This window comes from Coenobita brevimanus, chromosome 75 (assembly GCF_032717465.1).
Source record: "Coenobita brevimanus isolate Jiangsu-jjx chromosome 75, ASM3271746v2, whole genome shotgun sequence".
In the NCBI taxonomy this organism is placed as follows: domain Eukaryota; kingdom Metazoa; phylum Arthropoda; class Malacostraca; order Decapoda; family Coenobitidae; genus Coenobita; species Coenobita brevimanus.
Window position 1 is genome coordinate 11,342,236 of NC_137028.1, and position 23,470 is coordinate 11,365,705.

The 23,470-nt window shown below is 40.8% G+C and overlaps 1 protein-coding gene and 1 pseudogene across 1 annotated transcript in view; one reads left to right on the top strand and one right to left on the bottom strand.

The window, feature by feature from the left end:
* Ask1 (apoptotic signal-regulating kinase 1) overlaps positions 1-9,020 on the bottom strand; it is a 450,944-nt gene extending 441,924 nt beyond the window's left edge. Inside the window, exons 1-2 of the mRNA XM_080278838.1 lie at positions 8,952-9,020; positions 1,441-1,641 (exon numbers count right to left, since the gene is read on the bottom strand). Of these exons, the coding sequence (XP_080134964.1) occupies positions 1,441-1,632 (192 nt within the window). The 5' untranslated portion in view covers positions 1,633-1,641; positions 8,952-9,020. The remainder of the gene's footprint in view (positions 1-1,440; positions 1,642-8,951) is intronic.
* Positions 9,021-19,667: 10,647 nt separating this feature from the next.
* On the top strand, positions 19,668-19,786 carry LOC145408158 (5S ribosomal RNA; annotated as a pseudogene).
* The last annotated feature ends 3,684 nt before the right edge of the window (positions 19,787-23,470 follow it).

Consider the following 23,470-nt stretch of genomic DNA (forward strand, 5'->3'; position numbering starts at 1 on the left):
TATTCTCCCAACCTTTTTCTCTTAATTCACCTCTGGGTTACCAGTCCATTAGCTTAGTTATCCATCTGTTCTATGAAAAGTGAAACCTGACCAGAACCAAATCTCCTTAACGATACAAACGAGACCTGACTAACGTTGCTAAAGGGTGGATGGAATCTCAGTTAAATCACTCCACCTGAGGATGTATGGTACAGCATGCCCTCTTTTTATGATGAGAATGCATTTGAAAAAAATCCATTGCTTAATGTTTTATATCATGTCAGTAATAAACTTGGGTTCAATAGGGATACATTTTTAGCCAAGGGTCACTCACACAGCAGTCTAAAAACAAGTTTACAACTCACTGAAACTGGTCATTACACAGTAAAACCTCAATATAATGGACTTCAATAGACCGGAATTCGCTTTTATCAGACTGAAGGAGCTACTGGACTAAATTCCTGTATATCGGAAAAAGTCCAATAAAGCCAGAATCAGTCCAGACTGCCTGACCACTTCAGCTATGTTCACCACAATGAGGTAAATATAAGACATGTTTATCAGTGTACAGTACATTATTATTATATATATCATACCATTTGATTAATCTAGTGAAGTTATAACGCAGCACAGTACTGCAATGGTAGTCAAAATAGTTTAAAAACCGTTCGTATTCAGACTAATGTCTGATATATCGGAAAAAGTCAGGATTAGCAGAGGGAAGTCCAGATGTTGCTTTTATCAGAATTTCGCATTTTTCGGAATGGTTTGGGTCCCAATTAGTCCGTTACAGTGAGGTCTTACTGTACCACTTCACAACACTTCACTTGCTGTTTACCACCAAAAACAATTCTAAAAGCAATTTTCTGGCTCATGTACACTGGTAGTTACTTCACTCCAACACCACTACTGTTCAATCACTGAAGCTATAACACTCAATAGTGATGAGTGCTAATGCCATCTTGGAACAAACAAACTACTGCAGACTTCCATGAAGGAAATCACCTAAATGAAAATAGTGATCATATATCAAATGATCAGGCTTCATACAGGATTATGATCATTATACAAGTGGAAATGCTACAGTATACTGGAGAGGGGGAGGGGGAGGGGGTGGACCTAATTTTTTTCATCATATTTGTAATTCACTGCATACCAGATCATTATATAATAAGGGTCTGCTGCACTCTATCATATTCTGGTTAACAGCACTCTACTCTATTCAGCTTACCATCTTAGAAGGGACCCATCAGGCCAAAGGCAATTCCTGTGACCACAGCACTTTCTGCTGTTTACTCTCATTTAAGAACAGGTCTTCCCTTCCCTCCATGAAAGAGACAGCTTTCATCAGCTTCAATCCCTATTCAGCACTCCTAACAAGGGATACTGATATGTTTTCAAGGTAAACTTTCTGGCCAATATACATATATTACATCAAACATGTTGATATCAATACTGTACTTGTATGTGATAGCAATTTGCATTGACAGCTAGGCAGCTGGCCTTGACTTCCTCCCAGGCCTTCCTTCGGTGATGCTGATGTTCAGGGTGGATGAGATCTAGAACACACACCACATCCATGCGTGCACGGATCCCCGCCAGGATAACTGAGTGGCCTGAGTTGTCACTCTTGCTACCAAGGCTGTCCGTCATCCTGTACACCTATGTGATGTAAAAGTAAGTTACCATCCATAACATACACACTACATACCAATACATAAATATGTTTTCCCTTATAACCACCAAGCACACAAACTCACCATAAAATGCAACACCTACGGTACTGGAACCTGATTTTCCACAACACACACATGCTATTACCTTGCAAACCTAACATTACTCTTAAACACATATATAATACTAAGTTAAACACTTAATTTTAACTCTCAAACAGAATACTGCAAAGGATCAAATTACCTGCCTCCAACTATAAGAAACTAGTTACCATCCTGATACTTCTACCATCCTCTCCTTATGCCATCACATTATAGTGATATCAACTGACAGTCCACAAACCTAATCCAGCTATCAAGGTTAAAGATGAAGGGCAGTTAGGTTAGAACCAAATGACAGAAAGGTCAGACCAATAATATCATGGTTATCTTAAGGCCAATCTGGTCTGCATATTGTACTATCCTGTTTGAGGCACCCAGTACAATGTACTGTACAGTATAATAAAATTATGGCAACCAACTTACATTTCAGCCCATAAATGCAAAGAAGAAATTTATTTACATACTGTGGCTCCTTGTTTTGATTTAAAACATGTCTATGTAGTACAAAATATTTTTTGCAAATGATTTGATACAAATAAAAACTGTAATGAAAAAGACATTGCAAATACACCCCCAACTCAGGTAGTTTGTATTATTTCATTTTTGCACAACCACAATACCCTGCATACTGGAATGAAAATTATAAACTTAATAATTTTGTGAGTTTTCTTTTATATACTTCCACTGCAAATGAATAATAACATTACAAATTTCAATCAACTGTTACTCTGAGTGGTAAGGTTTCAAATAATCAGTGCAGCACAATGCTCGTGGGAAAAATTAGTTCCAAAATGGCTAGAACTGAAGAAAACTGGGGACAGATACTTAAAAGTACAGTATCTAAGTTAAATACATCTAGATTAGGTAAGGTTAACATAAAATTACCGCATATTTCTCCAGTAATTTCAGAGATTTTTAAATGTATTTTAACCCAAATTTCCATGAGATTCCAAGAGTCTTGATAAAGCGAGGGTGGGAGAGTATTATAAAATTGGCTGCTTCTTGTAAAATGGTAAAAAATAATTCAATACACATCAGTAAGGTGTTAGGTGGTGGTGACCATCATCTGCTCACTTGACGTACTGCTGCCAACTTCTTCCTTCACCTCTATCATTCTTTTTCTCTGTCTACCCTCCTCTCTTCTTATTTCCCAAATCCTTCCTGCCATCATCATCATCCTTCCTGTCACTTTCTATTACTCTTCTTTCCTCTTTAGGCAGCTTTAAATTGAGTGACAACCCTAATGATTTCATGTAGGCCAGGAAACCATTTACAATGATGGGTGGTAAGCAAATAACCAACCCATATGTATTCCCTACATGTCAACAAGTGGGTTGGTGGAGGGTTAGTGCCCCTCCCAAGAAAACAACTGAAAGTCAAACGGCCAACTCTCATGGGATTATGGTGTCTGCCTATAGATAGATAGACAGACATCCAAAAGACATTAGTACAATACACTGGGCAACAGCAAATGCCACGGTTGTTTAACGTAGATTACTGCAAACTTTGTGCTGGAAAAGGCTCAAAGAGCCTTTGTCTCCAGCCCTCCCAGGTCATCACCAGAACTATAGTAATATGACCTGGGTGGTGAGCACGTGTGGTGGTTATCTGTTCTCTACAGTTAAATTTCTGACTGGTTTTTCCAATATTTGTCAAAGCATGTTGTAAGAGATAATATTAATGGCACCCTCATTACAGTCAATAATAATGATAATCATGGTGGTAGGCGGCGGCACTCACCATTCACTCACTCGATGTAGTGCTGCTCTCTGGTGCCTGCCCTTTCCTCTCTACCTTCCTTTCCCTTCTGTCTTTCTTTCCTCTTCCCTCTGTCTACAGGTGACTCTGAACTGAGTGACATGCAAAGTGGTTTATGATACACTAGGAAATCATTTACTATACTGGGTGGTAACTATATAACCATTTCATGGCACCTGGTGGTTTAGTGGGTGATTAAGTCACTCCAATTGGATTGAGCTGGTGCAAGTTATATCCACTGAGGTGGCTGGAGGTTACTGCTCATGTAATGCCATTCAGGGATGAGTGTAGCTGGTCACTCTCATCTTACATGTCAGGACCAACTTGCCTTGCCCCAGGCTCCTACACTCCTCATGGGGCAACATTGGATTAGATGATGAATGAATGAACAAATATTCTATCTATCTATAGCCCAACGCCCTAATCCCGCAAAGGGTGGCTGCAGACAAAACACCTCCAAGTCGCTCTGTCACCCACCATTTAACTACCCTCCCCCCAACTCACTCCCCCCTCCCTCATATACCTCTCAACTCCATCCCTCCACCTCATCCTCGGTCTACCCCTCCCTCCACCTCACCTACATACACCCTCTTAGTACGGTAAGTCTTTCATTCCCCATTCTCTCCACATGTACAAACCACCTCAGTATATTTCTCCTAATCTTCTCAATCACATCCACATCCACCCCACAACGTTCCTTCACTTCTTCATTCGTCAATCTGTCCCTCCAAGTCACTCCACACACTCCTCTCAAGTAACTCATTTCCACTGCTCTCACTCTTGACTTGTTCCCCTCTTGCAAGGTCCATGCCTCGCTTCCATACGTTAGGGTAGGGATCACAATACTATCATGCAGTGACTTCTTAACTTCCATACGCACCTCCCTATTTCTCATCACTGCTTTCAGTGAACCAACAACCTTCCTTCCCTGCTGTACCCTTTCATGCACTTCATCCCCCAAAGTTCCATCCTTACTCATCACACTACCCAAGTACTTGAATGCACTCACATTCTCCATATCCTCACCATCCAACCTCACTGTACATTCTGTGACTTCATTCCTCTCAAACACCATAACTTTACTTTTGTTTACATTAACTTTCAGCTTCCTCCTCCTACACACTGTTCCAAATTCATTCATAATAACAATAAAACGACAAAATGTGGGAGAGCTCTCATATTCGAATGATGAAAATTTGATGAGCATGTATTTAAGTTTCATAACTGTGCGACTCATTTATGACACTAAGTTTTCATGGAAATAACAAAAAAGCTTGCTGACACTAGCACTGGCATCCTACTGGGGACAACAGTTTGTTTTGGATCCAGAACCCATTAGCCCAAAAGTCAGTCTCACTGGGACTGTACAGGTTAGGTTAAGATAAATTAACACATTTCCCCTTACATGATGTGCACTCTTTTCTTTAAAAACCTGCTGGAAAAAAATCTATCTATTAATTGCCAGACGCCTCAATCCCATATGGGATTGAATTGCGATGGTCATGGTTTGGGGTAAGCCTACGGATTGTGGTGACATGTACCAAGACCACCAACAGTCAGAAGAAAATCACCTGATGGCCTTACTAATTATTATGATTTCAATGATGCAGACCTGAATGAGTAAGCATTATCATACATAAATCACAAATAAACAGTAAACAATGTATTCAGTTAGATATGCACACACGTGGAGCATGAAGTGACTGCACCATGCTAACTGCATCGGTAGACCGTAAACAAAATCAACTCATCACCAACTGGTGAATGCAAGGCGGCGGTGAAAGATATGTATATTCATGTATTTCCACTTTAAATAATTTACTGCAAAATTATTTTTCCTCACAAGCTGGTGGATACTTAATATGAATAATTAGTAAATTTTTTTTTCCTAAATATCCCTTGCCAAATCATGGGCATGCATCATGTAGCAGGAAATATGGTATGTTACAGACTGAACTTGGGGCCTAATAAACCTGAGACTCCAACATTACAGGCAACCATTTGCCAATGTCTGTATAAAACTGATTGTATAATAAAATGCTTCAAATTTACATATTTCTGCATATTTTTAAAGCTATCATGACAATAATTAGGATATAGTTTATTACCAGTACCTTCATACTGGGCTAATACACTGAAGGCTTAGATCTGTATAAGGCTTGTTCTATTTCTATTTCTATTGCAAGACGCCTCAATCCCGTTTGGGGTGGCCACAAACAAATCGCCTCCAAGTCGCCCTGTCCCCCGCCATTTCACTGCCCTGCTCCCAACTCACACCCCCCTCTCTCATATACCTCTCCACCCTATCCCTCCATCTCATCCTCGGCCTCCCCCTCCCTCTTCCCCCCTCCACCTCACTCACATACACTCTCTTCATCAGTCTTTCACCCTCCATTCTCTCCACATGGCCAATCCACCTCAGTGTGTTCCTCATAATGCTTCCTATCACATCCACATCCACACCACAACGCTCCTTTATATCCTCATTCGTCAGCCTGTCTCTCCATGTGACTCCACAGGCTCCTCTTAAATAACTCATTTCCACTGCTCTCACTCTTGACTTGTGTCCTTCCAACAATGTCCAAGCTTCACTTCCATATGTTAGAGTTGGTATCACAATACTGTCATGTAGTAACTTTTTCACTTCCGTGTTTCTTATCACTGCTTTCAAAGAACCCGCAACCTTTCTTCCCTGCTGTACCCTTTCAAGCACTTCACCCTCCAAACCTCCATCCTTACTCATCACACTACCCAAGTACTTAAACATTTTCCAATTCCTCACCATCCAACCTCGCTGTACATTCACTGACTTCACCCCTCTCAAAGATCATCACTTTACTCTTCCCTACATTCACCTTTAGATTCCGTTTCTTACACACTCTCCCAAACTCATCCACCAAGCCTTGCAGCTCCCCTTCGTCTTCACTCAACAACACAGTATCATCTGCAAACAACAGTACAGGGAGTATCCAAACACTATCCTCTCTCACCAGGGCCACTCCAACATCCACTACCCTACCTTGTACCTCTTTTATTACCCCATCCATGTACAGATTGAACAACCATGGAGACATGACACATGCTTGTTCAACTTGTAATAATATGGGAATTTTAATCTTCCGAGAAAAAACAGGACGTAAACTATATGCATGGACACTCTCCTACATTTACAAAAAATATTAATATATAAATAAGTTTTGCTAATTTTTGGTGTGAACCTTTTCTATGATCAAAGCTGGGTATTATTATACAAGTGCACAGGGATTTGGAATCTCTATTTTACTCTTACAGATATCAAAATCTCACCATTGCGAACATTTTGAACCCTAGAAACAACTTCCGCAAATTAATATTAACGTGAAAAAAGATTTTTGAAAATTTTCCGAAAAATTACTCTCGACATAGTCTGGCGATACGTGAGTCCCATCGCGGTGCGTGCCTAATGCATTGTGGTGCTCTCTCGCGTGTGCCTACCATCACGTCACGGTTCACGTGACTTATGGGTGGGGCTAAAGCGTGTGTCTACTGTTACGTCACGCGCTATCTGGTCATGCGTGAAGTTCAAACTGATACAACCGGCGCGCAAATTTGAATTTCAGATACGCTAGGGTCCCGCAGGATTTGAAAGTCAGTTCGTCTCCTGCCAAGACCTGTGAAGCCTGCAAAATTACCGTACGTACTTCAAGAGCTGTAAACTGGTGAGTAAAGGCATTATTTCATATTTTCACCAGGTTAGGTTAGGTTAGATGAGGTTTGGTTAATGTCAGGGGGGGTCTGGGGGGTGAAGCCCCCCAGTTAGAAAGCACGGCCAGGGCTGGGGGGTCTGGGGGGTGAAGCCCCCCAGTTAGCAAACACGGACTCCCTAAGAAGCTTAAAATTTCATTTTTCCAAAGGATTTTAGTGTTTTTGGTTTGAATTTGATAACAGTTTCAGTCGGAAATCACTCGTGTTTGCGTGTTTTTCCCAACCCAAAACCCCGCTTTCCCACAGGTCTCCCATTGTTCTTGGCACGGAAAAATATAATTTTATGGCTTAGCTTAGTTTAGCTTAGTAGATAATGGTTTGCTGGTGACAGCGGGCAGGCGATTGTTGGTGCGAGGCGGTGGGGAGTAGGCCAGATGGCCCGGCGCGCAGCGGCCCGGCTGGTGAAACCAAGGTATTTCTGATGGTTTTTGATGTGCTGTGAATTATTCTGACCTTCATTTCTATCGCAAATCAATACATCATGTGATTTCCCCCACCCAAAAACCCCGGGTTCGCCCATCTCCATTCTTGTGGGGGGAAGGGGGGTTTACTCACCTCACCTGGTTTACTCACCTGGTTGGCTACCCTATTACAATTAACAGAATGGCTCGGTAGGAATCTGCTTTTCAAGAAGTAGGGCAGCCCATACCTGCTGGCATGCCAGCCCCGTTTCCTATATACATCATCATCAGAATAGACTATTGATTAGAAGCTGAATTTTGTGCCATATGCACGGTAGTTGCACTACTTGAAGGGCTTCGAATTAAGAATCGTAGTTATTCAATATAGTCGAACAGGATGTGACCTAGTTGTGAGTGGAGGGACTTTTTAAATGATGCAACTGAGTCAGCACTAACAGCATCATCTGAAAGAGAGTTCCAGAGGTCTATACATCTGATGGGGGGTTATCTTGAAATATACTGATTTGCGGCAGAAATGAAGGTCAGATTCATTCAAAACACATCAAAAACTATCACCAATACCTTGGTTTCACCAAAACAGACGTCCCTGTGCACTTGTAAAAAATTACCCAAAGTTGTACTAATTCACAGCATTTTAGTCTCACTGCACTGATCAACAGGCTTTATTTTCCACTAAAACCATTATATAAACTGTTAAATCCAATTTTTCCCAACCTTTATCACGTCAGCTTACCAGATTCTACTGTAGAATTCCCCTATGAAGTTACCTTAAATTTTCTACCCACTATTTCTAACATCATACTCAAAACAATGGTTAAACTGAAATTTATTCTAAATAAGTAACGTAGTCAATTTATACAACAATCATGGCTATCTCAGTTATGGTTGAATTTATGCAACAATCATGGCTATCTCAATTATGGATGATTTTACCCAATAGACTATGGTCCAAGGTCGTCTGGCAAAGGGAGCCGTGGGTCGAAATCAACGGTACTCTATTAAATTATTCGATATACAGGTACTGTAGATCAGTAGAAATATGTGAATGTTTATTTTTTAAAAAAGGCTTCCTGTCAAACCAAAACGATTAAACAGTGACCTAAACTAAGTGCTCTAGATATTATCAACTCGATAATTTTGAACTTCCACTCGCCCAGTCCCCCCTTTTATAAATAATGCATACTCTCAGGGAGCATCCATTTTCAACTGGATGCCTCACCACTCTATAGTAACTATCCTTATTTAACTCCAACACTCTCAGAATACTACTTACTTTCTCATCTCGACCAGACAGTGGCTAACAAATGGTCAGATGCTGCGGCAAGGTTGTACTAGCGGAGAGGAAAACAATGGGGAGCGACCAGTTTGACGCACTCGTCTCAACTCTCAAACGTATCCTCTACTTCTGATAAAACTGACATTAGCGTAAGTATAACATTCCAAAAGTTGAACATATTACAAATGACAGTCATACCTATTGGCTTCCAACTGTCACCCCTGTTCGGTAGGGTAAATGGCTCATCATATTTGACCAGCACTGGAAGCTTTTGTTACATATACTCTGTTCACCGTTTCACCAGCAAATACTTGTCCTTTTTCAACAGTAATGTGATGTAAATTTTTTAAATCGCCTATCGTGAAATACGAAAAATGACACTGGTAGTAACAAATTATATGGTTATCGGTCAGTAATGTCTTTAACACCATATCAAGAGAGCAGTTTTCAATGGTTCGTTTAATTTAAAAATGCCAAAGAAATATTCAGTCACTGGCCAGGATTCACTTTTGGCGCTCCACCTTAATCCTTACAACGCGCCGCTCCCCTAAAGACACAACTTCCCATCTTCTACGAGACACTTTCCAAGAAGAAAATGGAATGAATTGCAGACGACGGCGGTGAGCGTGAGGCGGGACATCAGATAAGTATTAGGTACCTTGCCTCTGGTCAGGCCAGTTCCTCGGTTGATCCCAGGAAGGTTGGTCATAGGCATCCACTATGTCTGACGAGCTAAAGGTATGGTATTTTTAAAATAAGAAATATTTTTGGTCTGTATTTATTTTCTAAAGACAATGTAATTCGCTGTACTGTATCGATAAGGAATTAATGTTTATTTAAATACAGGTAAGCCTCATAAATGATTTTTTTTTTTTTTTTACAGCTGAAGTTAAAATTTGCATAATAACATGTTTGTATGCAGCTAGTTCCAGATATTTACGATAGTCTAAGCCAGTGTGATTGGTGTGGGGCCTGTGGGCGCCCATCATTCACTTAAGGCAGTGCTACCTTCAGCTACCTGTGCTGAGTGGTAAGCCAAATAGTCTCGTGGAACCCAAAAGGGACCATTTTATACGTTTGGTTGTAACCAGTTAACCAACAAAATGATGTCTGGTGCTCTGGAGCGTTAGAGGGCTGTAAACGTTGTGGTAAGGGTTTATGTAAATCGAAGGTAAGGTTGGGGTTTATAGCCCATAATGCTACATGGGTTGACTTACTATGAGTGTAGTGAGTTGAGTTCTAGCACCAACTTTCCTGATGGGACAGTAAACGACAGGATGATAAATATAGAATTATCAAACCATTAAGTTCATTCAGGGCTGAAGAACAGGGCATGGTTCACCCGTGATGCGCCATTTCTACAAAAAGTGGCGTTTGTTATTTCACGAAGACCTAGGCGTTGGTAGATTATTGTATTTGAGAAGCGCATTTCCCCCCTTCTACCGACGGAGATTTGTAGTTATTTATTACTAGCCCGCAGTTGTAAATGTAACCTTCACAACCTGTTCAAGAGGAGAGAACGACGTAATAAAATTTTGGACAGTTTACTGGATGTAAGAAGAGAACATGATGAGAGGCAGACTGTATGGAGGAGAGGCAAGTTATCTCTTTTCAACATCACTCAACTTTTGTCTTTTTGCAGTTCCTTTTATATACTGTACGCAGCTTCACTTACGTTTTCATAGCATTTCTTTTTTACTGACGTCGTATTCTAGTATTAATCTCGTGGTATAACTCGGATGACAACTGATTGAAATTTTAGGTCACGTTATGATAATATGGTATCATCGAAACCTTGAGAGCGAAGTGGTTTATGCTGAATCACCTTCCCTTTCTCATTTCATTTCCTTAATTTCTACATCAGCCTGTATTGAATTCACTGCATACTTCTACCCAGGAAAACGATGGCCAGAATTAACTCTTCTCCATGCTAGCGAAGTATGAAATAGGGAAGAGATGTTTGGAAGAATTCACTTCATGCTTCTACCCTGAGGGAGAATGATAACCAGAATTAACCCTTCTCCATGCTAGCGAAGTTTCGACGTGGAAGAGGTATCGGTAAGAGGAGTGAGTATGAAAGTCGAAGTATTGTACTGGTTATTTATAAAAGCCAAAGAAAGGATCCCCGCTTAGCCTCTGGACAACGCTTGCTTATAGACCCCATCATATATATATATATATATATATATATATATATATATATATATATATATATATATATATATATATACCGTATATAAATGCACGAAGACTTTGGGCTCGCTTTAGTTTTGCCAAAATCCTGAAAATGTCAAAAAGGCCAAAATTTCACACACAAAAAGAAACTTTTGGCCGGCTTAGCAGTGACACATTACGTAGGTCCTGGGTGCATCAATCACTGCTATTAGGAACGTTGAAATTTCCTCTCATGTGCTTATAAGGGATGGCAATTTCAACATTTAGAAGGCAAACTGGGATGGGTTCCGGACTTATTTATTTTTGGCGCACGCCAAAGGGTCCATAATATCTGCATTTTGAGTTTGTTACTCTTAACATATTTGCTAGATGCTCCGCACTAAGTTCGTATTGGACAGATTGACAGACCTGAAGGGTCCTTAATATCTGCTTTTTGAGTTTGTTACTCTTAACATATTTGCTTGATCCTCCGCACTAAGTTCGCATTGAACAGATTGACAGACCTAATAGTAGAATTCACACACACACACACACACACACACACACACACACACACATATATATATATATATATATATATATGTGTGTGTGTGTGTGTGTGTGTGTGTCACATTTTTCTATCATGGAGCATGTGAGACTTTACGTGTACAGAAACCAAATTTGCACTCCTGCATCTGTTTACATTACAAGACTTCAAGGTTAAAGGCTCGCTGCGATTCAGCATGATGTAAAGAAATCTCAGCCACCTTAGAGGCACGCAGTTATTTGCATACGACTCAGTCCAAGGTCATTAAGTCTCAGAGTACCTTCATGCAGTGCGAAATTTTGTTTATCATCATTCAGCCGTATTTTCCATAAATGCAATAAAGTGGATTTATTTATGTTGGCAACGGTTCTTGCTAACGTCACGCGTCAACATCACGACGGACATGAAGGCGCCACTAAACTCGCATCAAGACCGTTTTCCATTGGTTGTATCCTACTGGAGGCTAAGCCTGACTGGTGGGTTTAGAGGGTGTGCAGCGCATGCCGTGTCCTGATTGGCCAGTCAGCTAGGGTGTGGCAGAGGAGTGGTCCCGTACCTTGTTGGTTTATTCTCGTCCACATGTCGCTTTAATGGCATTTTATTTATACGTTATAAGTGCGCAAACTAGACTGTGGGGCATCTGATGTGATCATGAGCTGGAGTATGCGTGCCTATAACCAAGTCATATGTATCAGTTATATGCTTTTCTGTAGTTTTAGTTAAAATATAGGTGTTGTTGCTAACACTCTGATAAAGCTTGAAGCATTTGAATGCAAAGTTTCACTTAGATCAATATAAAACTCCGTGTGCTAAGCCTGATCAAAATGGTAACCCCTTCAGCCCGAGGAAGTCCTTTCCACCAGCGAACAAGTATAGTGAATTTACTGTGTAGCATCTGGGAAACCTTTCATAATGCTGGGGTTATCGCGGTAGTTTCTAACCTCATAACTGGAGAGGTTTCCACAAAGTAAAGTCTTTTGAAGTTAACAAGCGTTATGTGATAAAAGATGGATAACTACTAAAAGTTTCTTCGGTTCACTAACAAAATATCCAGATAGGCCCTTAATAGAAACCTGGATTAGGTTAATTTATGTAAGGTACTGTATTGTGTGTGTGTGTGTGTGTGTGTGTGTGTGCGGTAAACAAGTCGGAGTTGGGTGCGCCTGCGGCAGTGAGGCGAGCCAGCCTGTTTACTGATTCAACACTTGTCTCTAGGCCGCGTGTCTGGCTGGATTTCTTCCCTACGAAACACGTAGGGATGCGTTACAGTTACGAAAAGTATCGGTATACCGGAGGCTATGTTATTGCCTTGAAGGAAAATATGCAAACGAAAATGAAACAGCTGTGATCATAAGTTTTCTTATATTTATTTTTTCCTCTGGCTGAGAATTAGCCTATACCAACTTTGCATTTTATTTCGGGTAACCGCAGATAATCTTATGTAGCAAAAAGAAACCCAGCGCAGCCAAAGAATTAATTTTAAAAAGCGGACCCTAAGGAGAGAAGCATTAAAAAATCGCCCTTTTTAAAAGAAAGTCAAACTGTAAGGATATTACGCTTAATATCCGTTCATTCCGCGATGCGTCTGAAAGACTGTCAGCAAAGAATAGGTTACAGTAGGAGTTAAGAATGTATCCTGTATGGCTTAGTAAATAAATTCACTGAATGAGGAAGTACTCAGCTCATTTGTATAAACTAATAATTAAGTCTATATAACATCTATGCGATACATTCATACATGCATACTGCATATTATGTACTACAGTCACGTCTATATGCATGCACATCAACCCGTGTTTTTGTCGAATGTTGAAGGAACACTAAACTATTCCCCATACTACCAGGTGCACTGATGTTCGGTGCACCTTATAGTAAATAGAATAGTTCGTTATCCCAACAGAGGTGGACACTGCAGTAGAATATAGACCGTACAGTGTCTCCATAGAGTCTAACAACCAGTTCACACCACCTCGTCCCTCCATTTGTTCCTCGGTCTCCATTTCCCTCTCCACTTCACAAGTCTATCTATCTATCTATATACCTATGCTGCTTCTCCCAAGGAAAGGTAGGTAGCCGAGACAAGACGACACACTCTCCATTTACTCATCCATTCAAACACATTCATTCGCATCTTATCCCCAAATGGGAGAACGGACAGATCCTCACCGCACCACACCGCACAAGGGTCAACTGCGCAATGCAATCAGTGACATCCGCAGTAGGGCCCGACAGCAGAGCTGGTTTACCCCTGCCACATTATAACAGACCCATCCCCTTACCCGCACCTGACCTGACTAGCTGATCAGACCAAATGCGGAAGAATATCCTCTCAGGGCTGCGTCATCACTTATTCATTCACAATTTCTCTCCATTTATTTCTGTTACGCACAGCCACTCTTTCTTGCTCAACAGACATCCCTCTGGCATCCAGCGCTCTCTTCACACTGTCCATCCATCCTATTCGTGGTCTTCCTCTCAGCCTTACACCTCTCGCATCAGATCTAGTTATCTTTTTCACCAATCGCTCATTATCCATTCTCTCCATATGCCCAAACCATCGCAACACCCTCTGCTTCACTCTACCAGCCATCTCCCGAACAACCCCAGTTCTCCTTCGCACTTCATCATTTCGGACTCGATCCATACGCGTCACTCCACACATACTCCTCAGACACCTCATCTCCATTATATTCAAACTTTTCCTCCCTGCTACACCCATATTCCATGTTCCAGCCCCATATAACGCAGTCGGTACCACAACACCCTCATACAGCCTTCTCTTTACATCCATTCTAAGCGAACGACATGTAAACACTTTCTTCATTCCTCCCAGCACTTTTCCTACTTCATTTATTCTAAACTTTACTTCTGCATCTATTCTTCCATCCACAGCAACATGTGACCCTAGATATTTAAAACACTCTACCTCCTCAAGCAACTCGCCATTCAAAACTATATTCATCCCCCTACCATCTACCAATCTCGTACACTTCATCACTTTACTCTTATTCTCATTTACTTTCAATTTCCTCCTTTCACACACGCTTCCAAACTCCTCTACCAACTGTCTCAATCTCTCCTCTGAATCAGCCACCAGTGCAGTATCATCTGCAAACAGCAGCTGCTTCAGATTCCACTCTCCACCATCAACATTCACCAGACTCAGACCTCCACCTAAAACTCTTGCATTCACCTCCCTTACAACACCATCCATGTAAATATTAAACAACCAAGGCGACATCACACATCCCTGTCGCAGCCCCACTCTCACGGGAAACCAATCACTCGCAGCATTTCCCACTCTTACACACGCTCTACTATTTACATAAAAACTTTTCACCCCTTTTAGTAACCTACCATCAAGTCCATACAATCTTAAAACAGTCCACAACGCCTCCCTATCAGTTATATCATACGCTTTCTCTAAATCCATGAATGCCCAAAACACATCCTTGCCTTTCGCTAAATACTTTTTACACACTTGTCTCACAGCAAACACCTGATCCACGCATCCCCTCCCTCTCCTAAAGCCACACTGCTCATCACCAATCACTCCCTCTGTACCCTCTCTAACTCTCATAATTAACACTTTACCATAAACCTTACTTACAACACTCAACAGACTTATACCCCTAAAGCTAGTACATTCATACTTATCATCCTTGCCTTTATACAACGGGACCACACAAGCACTTGCCCAGTCAGTTGGCACCATACCTTTCACAAAACACACATTCAACAATCTTACTAACCAGTCAACAATAGTCACTCCACCACCCTTCAGGCATTCCACAACACACCCATCGATACCTGCAGCTTTCCCTGTTTTCATCTCCTTTACTGCCTTCTCCACTTCCTCCTTCGTGATCAAAGAATCATTCAACTCTCCCAACACATTTATTCCTTGCACCCTTCCATCTGCCACAATCTCAGCCACCCTTTCCTCCTCTACATTTAACAATCTTTCAAAATACTCTGCCCATCTCTTACTTACTGCATCCATCTCAATTAACATCCTTCCATCCTTTGCTTTTACTCATTCTTCACAAGTACTCTCCTGAATTCACTCACTCATTCGGGGTAGGGGGGTGCCTGATAAAGTATATCAGGCTGAGGGCCAGGGCCATCATCGTGTGACACTGCGAGCTGAAGCTGCATATTAACTTAGATACGGTAGATGTAATGCCGTATTAGGTAGCACGAAGGTAGAGAACACAAATCATTACTTGTAGCCACGCCTGGCACCACCGGCTCTCATTTTAAGAGCTGAGTTTAAATGCAACACCGTTTTCACTAACGTTTTCATATGGAATAATGTCTGCCGCTGTCTGTTTTCCTGTTTGAAGATGAGTATATTTTCAATGTAAAGGCTACTTTGAGGGGAAATGTACGGTTAACATTGCATTCCTTCAGGACTGAATTGTCTAGGGGAGGGGTTACATAGGACATCCCCCTGACCCAGTTACAGGGGAAATTTATCTCTCCAGGATCTACGCCTATACTTAGGATATCCACATAATACCTCAGCGCTCTTGAACTTATTAAATTACCTGTTTCTCCACGTAACTCCACATTTTCCTTTCATATAACTGATTTTCACTCTTACAGAACTTGTCCTTAATTCCAGCCAAACTCACGCCTTCACTCCACGCATTAAGGTGGGAACATAATCATGTAATAACAAGTTTGCCTCCCTGTTCCTCGGCACCCCCCTCAATCTCACATTTTGTCCTCCAAACTTTCATCCTTTCTCGTCACACTAATACATAAATAAGGCGCTCACGCCTGATCAATTCAGTCTCACTGTGCACTCCATTACATTATTCCTGTCAGAAACATAATATAGGTGCGACATATATATAATCCTACATACAAGTATACATGTTTGAGTAAACGTGTATACATTGTGATGTGAAAGGGTGAGTGAATATGACAGTGAGAAGGCTGAAAAAAAGTGAGTGATGGAACTGTTAAGCATAAGTACAATATTAAGACCGAGTGTGTGTGTGTGTGTGTGTGTTTGAGAGAGAGAGAGAGATAAGGGATTAACCCCTGAGCTAGACATCAGATCATATAGCCCTGCTAGGGTTACAGGAGAGCGCTACCCCTCCCAGCACGGCAGCCACCGGGCGGGGCGCGAACTCGCAACCTCACGATTACGAGCCCGACACCTTGCTACCGCGCTCCCCCAGAGAGAGAGAGAGAGAGAGAGAGAGAGAGCACACCAAAGGAATAAGTAGCCCTGGCAGAAGAAATGCTAGGATCAAATGTATGAAGCAAAAGAAATAAAGAACAGAACCAGTCAATTGCACCACCCCTCCACAGACCCCCTAAAGAGGAGGAGAGAAGAAAAAGTAGCCCACATCCCCACCCCCTCACAGATCCTTAAGGTCAACGGTCGCAGTAGGTAAGAGGTAGTTCAGTCCAAATCTTGAATCTCCTGAGCCCATATTTTCATCGGTTTAAGGGTCTTTCTCACACCTCTTTCTTGAAGATTTATTTTGCTTATTATACAGTACCTTACCATTCTCTTGTATGCTACTTATAACTTTCTCTTTTCGACATAGTTGCATACATAGAACACATGCCGGTGCTGTGGTTATATTACCGTACGAGACAAATATATAGGTGCAACATCTAGAGACCCTGAACAGGCGAGGAAGAGGTGTTGGGCAAAGTCTAGACTTGGGTGCTAGAGAGCTTCCTTAACCGACAAGAACATGGCATAGGGGAATGAGAGAGGACGGGATTCCACTCCCTCCCCCCAGCATCTCCTGCCTCCGTCACTTAACGTTACGATAATTAGATATTGTTCTTTTTTAATAATTCGTTACCAGAAATGGTTCTTCGTGAAATTGTGTGATCAAAAGGTGGCAATGTAAAATTGTATTATGTACATATTTTTTCCCATAAGTAGGCCATAAACCCAAAGATATGATAGTTTATGAATATGTGTGGTCTCTTTCTGAAAGTCATAGCTAAACATTACGGAAAACGCGAGAAGTTGAATATTCACGCTGCAACTGAGTCCGGGGACTCTACTCCAGCACAGAGCGTAGCGATGTTGACTAGGCAAAATGACAAGACTGTTGATTTCCTGTCATCCTATTGGCTATTGCGTTTCAGTTCTTAGCCAAAGGTCAAGCTGCTAAAAAAGGGGCGTGAGTTAATGTAATTTCTTATCAGAATAAAATATAGACTGTCTGAGAAGTGCGGATAAATGTAGATCTTAACGGCTTGTTTTCCCTATACAGTAGGCCAACGGGCCAAGGAGGGGGTTGGATTCTCCAAATGTTTACGTGTTAAGTGTAGATATATTTACAATGCGTTGATGTTTCAGCTGGCCTTGATGGAACAGCATTCTGCTTTCAGCATCAGAATGGAACGTCCTGGACATTGGAAGGCGGACAGAAAAGGCAGCAACTGTTAGAGATATGAATTTTCTTGAAGGTTCTTGGAACCTGATTGATTTGATTTGATAATACTTATTGTTGAGAGTGTTCTCCACGTAATCATTTATTTAAAAGTTCAGCTAAATGAAACATGCCAATAAACACAAACATTGTAAATAAGTTATGTAAGAAAAATATTCTTTGTCGGAGGACAACCCTCAACACTTGCTTAAATCAGGGAGGGCATAACTGAAAGTTTAATAGGCGAGTGGGATGACAGTGTGGTGGAACGACATGGTGTGAAAAGGGTATGAATGGTGGTGACTCTATTGATGAAACAGTTGACTAGTTAATTGTGGGATGTGAGTAGTGTATATAATCGTACAGACTATTGACAGCTAAAGAAAGATAGCAAAAAACCGTGAAGACAGCTAGAGGAAGATAGCAAAGAACCGAGAAGAAAGGAACCCTGAAGAGAGCTACAGGAGGATAACCAACTGTGAAGAGAGCTTGAGAAAGATAGTACAGAATTGTGATGAGAGCTAGAGAAAGCTAGTAAAGAACCGTGAAGAGAGCCAGAGGAAAATAGTAAAGAACCAAGAAGAGAGCCAGAGGTAAATAATAAAGAACCGTGAAGAGAGCTAGAGGAAAATAGCAGAGAATTGTAAAAAGAGAAGGTAGTAAAAAAAACAATGGAGAGAACCAGGGGAAGATAGTAGAGAATTGTAAAGAGAGCTAGAGGAAGACAGCACAAACCCGTCAAGGGCGCGATGAAGATGTCTGAATGAATGGCTACCCAGAAAGGTAACATGGGGTCCATCGGACCCGTTTTTTTTTCTTTCTTTCTTTTTCATATACCAAGAATTACTACAAGTCCTAAGGACCTGTCCTCCCCTCAAGCTTCCTGAAGTCGAGCAGTTTAGCGGGGGGGGGGTTGATGCTGATGGGGTCATTGCTGGATCTGGCACTGATTTTGCTTTGGAGATCCACCTGGGTCGAATGGACCCCTGGTTACCTTTTGTGTGGGGTACTGCAATGACTGCAGTGACCTCCAGGTGAGATAATTGTCATGGGCTATCATTCAGTCTACCTTCTAAATATCTTATTAGTTGTATTTGTGCCCTTTCATGTAAAACTTATGTATGATGTCCACATGACTTGTCGCTTGGATATTAGGCAAATACTATGTCATTTTGCTGTACACAGATCCTTGCAAGTTTTTATTTGGCATGGATTACCATTCTGCCTGCCTTCTAAATATGAGAAATACCGTATATAGACCTATATGGAACCCATAATTTATATAAGATGCATTTTATGATATTCCTTTAAAAACGACAAAAATATGAATTATTTGTAATTTTTTACTTCCTCTTTAGTAGTTGTTTTTCATTTGCTCTGTTTCCCAGTTTCTTTACAAAAAGTGCGATCACGATGTCCAAAGGACGGTGATTTTGTCGTATTTTTAGTTTTTGGAGAGTAGTGGTTAGAATTAAAATATGTACATTTATACTTTTTTTTTTTCCAAAAGACTAACAAATTTATTTTCCATTAAATATCCTTTCATTTGGTATTAAACCAGTTGATTGTAATAAAACAAATGTACCATATATATATTATATCTATACCTATACCACGTTGAGTACACCGCTTCCCGTCCAATCAGCAAAGTTAAGCAACGTTGGGTCTGGTTAGTACTTGGATGAGTGACCGCCTGGGAACACCAAATGCTGTTGGCATAACGTTCTCCCTACGTGTCAAGTGGGGTTGGTGAAGGATTAGTGCCCCTCCCTGTAAAACAATTAACTCTAAGCCCTTGGCCACCCCGTTTGGGATACAAGGCGTCTGGCAATGAATGAATGAATATCTATCTATTGCCAGACGCCTTAATCCCGTTTGGGGTGACCACAAGCAAATCGCCTCCACGCTGCCCTGTCCTCCACCATTTCACTGCCCTGCTCCCAACTCACACCCCCCCTCTCTCATATACCTCTCCATCCCATCCCTCCATCTCATCCTCGGCCTCTCCCCCCCCTCCACCTCACTCATATACACTCTCTTCGTCAGTCTTTCACCCTCCATCCTCTCCACATCAGAACATAAGAAGAGAGGATAACTGCAGTAGGCCGGTTGGCCCATGCTAGGCAGCTCCTAGAAGAGTAACTGAACTACTAGAATGAGATAAGGATAGCAAAGAAGAAGGCTCTCCCCCGCCCTCCAAACCCTCCAGCCGAAGCCGGCAGGAAAAAGTCAGAAAGAACACCACGCCGTATAGAAAAACTGGCGTGGACAATTTACAGGAAAGTGTGAAAGGAGAATAGAGACTATCATAGTGTAACCTGAAAAGAAAAAAAATATGAATTAGTATTGGTTATAAGATTTTCTTTATTCTATATCCACCCCTTATTTGTCATATGCTTATCTAGCCTATGCTTGAAACTCTCAGTGGAAGAGGCAGCAACTACTTTACTAGGTAGCTTATTCCATTCGTCTACTACTCTATTACCAAACCAATTTCTACCGATTTCCTTACTGAAACGGAATTTTTCTAGTTTGAAACCATTATTTCTAGTTCTATCCTGTATGCTCACTTTAAGTACCTTGCTAATATCTCCCTTATTTATACCATTCATCCACTTACACACCTCAATTAAGTCTCCCCTTACTCTACGCCTCTCTAGCGAATGCAGACTTAGTCTTTTCAGTCTGTCTTCATATGACAGGTTCCGGACGTCATGTATCATTTTAGTCATTCTTCTCTGTACATTTTCTAACGAATTAATATCCATTCTATAGTAAGGACACCAAAATTGTACTGCGTAGTCTAAATGTGGCCTTACTAATGCTAGATAAAGTTTCAGTATTACTTTAGATGATCTATTGCTCACGCTTCTCGAAATAAATCCTAGGACCCTATTTGCTTTATTTCTCGCATTAATACACTGTTGCCTTGGTTTAAGGTCGTTACTAATCATAACTCCAAGATCTCTCTCGCATTCCGATTTGCTTTCTTTGTTATCTAAGCTGTATTTATTATCTCCAATGGTCTTGCCTACGTTAAGTACTTTACATTTTTCAACGTTAAATTCCATTTGCCAAGTTTTAGACCATATGGACAATGTATCGAGGTCTTTTTGTAAGTTATGGCAATCGTCAGTCGAGTTAATGATACGCCCTATTTTTGTATCGTCGGCAAATTTGCTGATGCTGCTACTGACTCCTAAGTCTAGATCATTTATATATATGATAAATAATAAGGGACCGAGTACTGAACCCTGTGGTACACCGCTAGTTACTAATCCCCAGTCCGACTTAGTTCCATTTATTAATACTCTCTGCTTTCGTCCTTTCAGCCAGGATTCTATCCATTTTAAGATATCGCCGTCTATACCGTGTGCTCGAACCTTTCTAACTAACCTTTCGTGTGGGACCCTATCAAAAGCTTTACTAAAGTCCAGATAAATAACATCGTAAGCTTTATCGCTATCTACTGCCTCATAGACCTCCGAGTAGAATGACAACAAATTTGTGAGGCAGGATCGTCCTTGCCTGAATCCGTGCTGACTTTCGTTTATAAGATTAAATCTTTCTAAGTGTTCTCTAATCTTATTTGCCAAAATTGACTCTAACATTTTTCCTACTATTGACGTTAGACTTATCGGACGATAATTCGACGCAGCTGATTTATCACCCTTTTTAAAGATGGGCACTACGTTTGCGGTTTTCCACGCCTCTGGAACTTCTCCTGAACTTAAAGAGTCATTAAATAACGTTAAAAGTGGCTGACATAATTCTTCTTTGGTTTCTTTTATAATTTTTGCATATATATTGTCCGGACCTGGCGATTTTTGAGGTTTTAACATATTAATTTCTTTCAATACGTCCTCCTTACTAATGGTTATTTTACTAAGAATATTTTCCGTATTCTCATGGTAAATATTTGCTGCTTGAGGGACCAGGCCTAGATTTTCCTTGGTGAATACTGATATGAAATAATTATTTAGGATGGAGCACATTTCTTTATCTTCACTGGTAATGTCACCTGATTCTGTTCTCAGTGGTCCTGTCCTATCTTTATTTTTCGTTCGGTACATTTGATAAAAACCCTTGGGGTTTTCCTTTGATTCACTTGCAACCTTAATTTCATAACTTCTCTTTGCTTTTCTTATCTCCCCCTTTACTACTCTATTTAAAATCGTGTACCGGTTACGTAAGTGTTCCTCTCCACGTTTTATTTTTCTATATATTCCTTTCCTTTGGCCTATGAGAGATTTTAATCTGTTATTTAACCATCTTTGTTCTGAATTATTAGTTCTAAACGGTTTTGAAGGAATATATCTATCTTGGCCTCCGTGTATTATATTTATTAACTCGTTATACTTCTCACTGGTTGAACGTCTGTTTGGTACTGGAGCTAAGTTAATTTCCGTCACCTGGACTACATTCCTATCTACCACCTCCCCCCTCACAGACACCTGACGGACATCCCCACGTGTTTCCTGCGCCTGACCTATGACCTGGGGTTCCCCACTGACCTGGCATTCCCTCAAATAGCTAATCTCCCTGTGGACTACCGTTTGAAAATAAGCTCTTAAGCCATCGAAATCTCCTAGACGAAAATTAGGAACGGTGGAGGTATTTTCAGTGGAACAGACATCCCAAATAAATTTGAACTTAATTTCTTCATGATCGCTATTACCAAGTCGTCCACCAACCTCTATATCGCTAATGATATTTTCTTTATTAGCTAAAACCAAATCTAGTATATTATTACCTCTGGTGGGCTCCCTGATATACTGATAAAGGAAATTATCCTGTACTACCTCTAGAAATTCCTCTGACTCTGCATCTCCTGTCTGATTTCTCCAATCTATCTTTGGCAGATTAAGGTCCCCTACAATTATTACTAAGCTGGACTGTGATGCTTTCCTAATTTCCTCCCAAAGGTATTTACTATCAGCTCTACTTAATTTAGGAGATCTGTAAATTGCTCCTAAGACTAATTTCTCCCTATTGTTACTAATTTCAACCCAGACACTTTCTGTGTCCCTATTTACTTTAATGTCTGCTTTATTGTAACAGTTTAATGAATCCTTTACATAAATAGCTACCCCTCCTCCCTTTCTTCCCTGACGGTTTGACACAAAAATATTATAGCCTTTTATCTGATATTCTGCCAAAAATTCTCGAGTGTCTGTATTCATCCAAGTTTCACTAATAACGGCAATGTCTATTTTCTCTGTACAAATTAAAGCCCTCAGTTCATCCATTTTATTACGTAAACCCCGGCTGTTTGTGTAGTACACTTTCAGATTATTACGAGTAGTTATGCCTCTACCTTGGCATTTACTGTTATTTATTTTATTGCTAACTGGGAAACTCTTTACTTTACTAATATAACAATTTTTTGTACTATCGCTTAT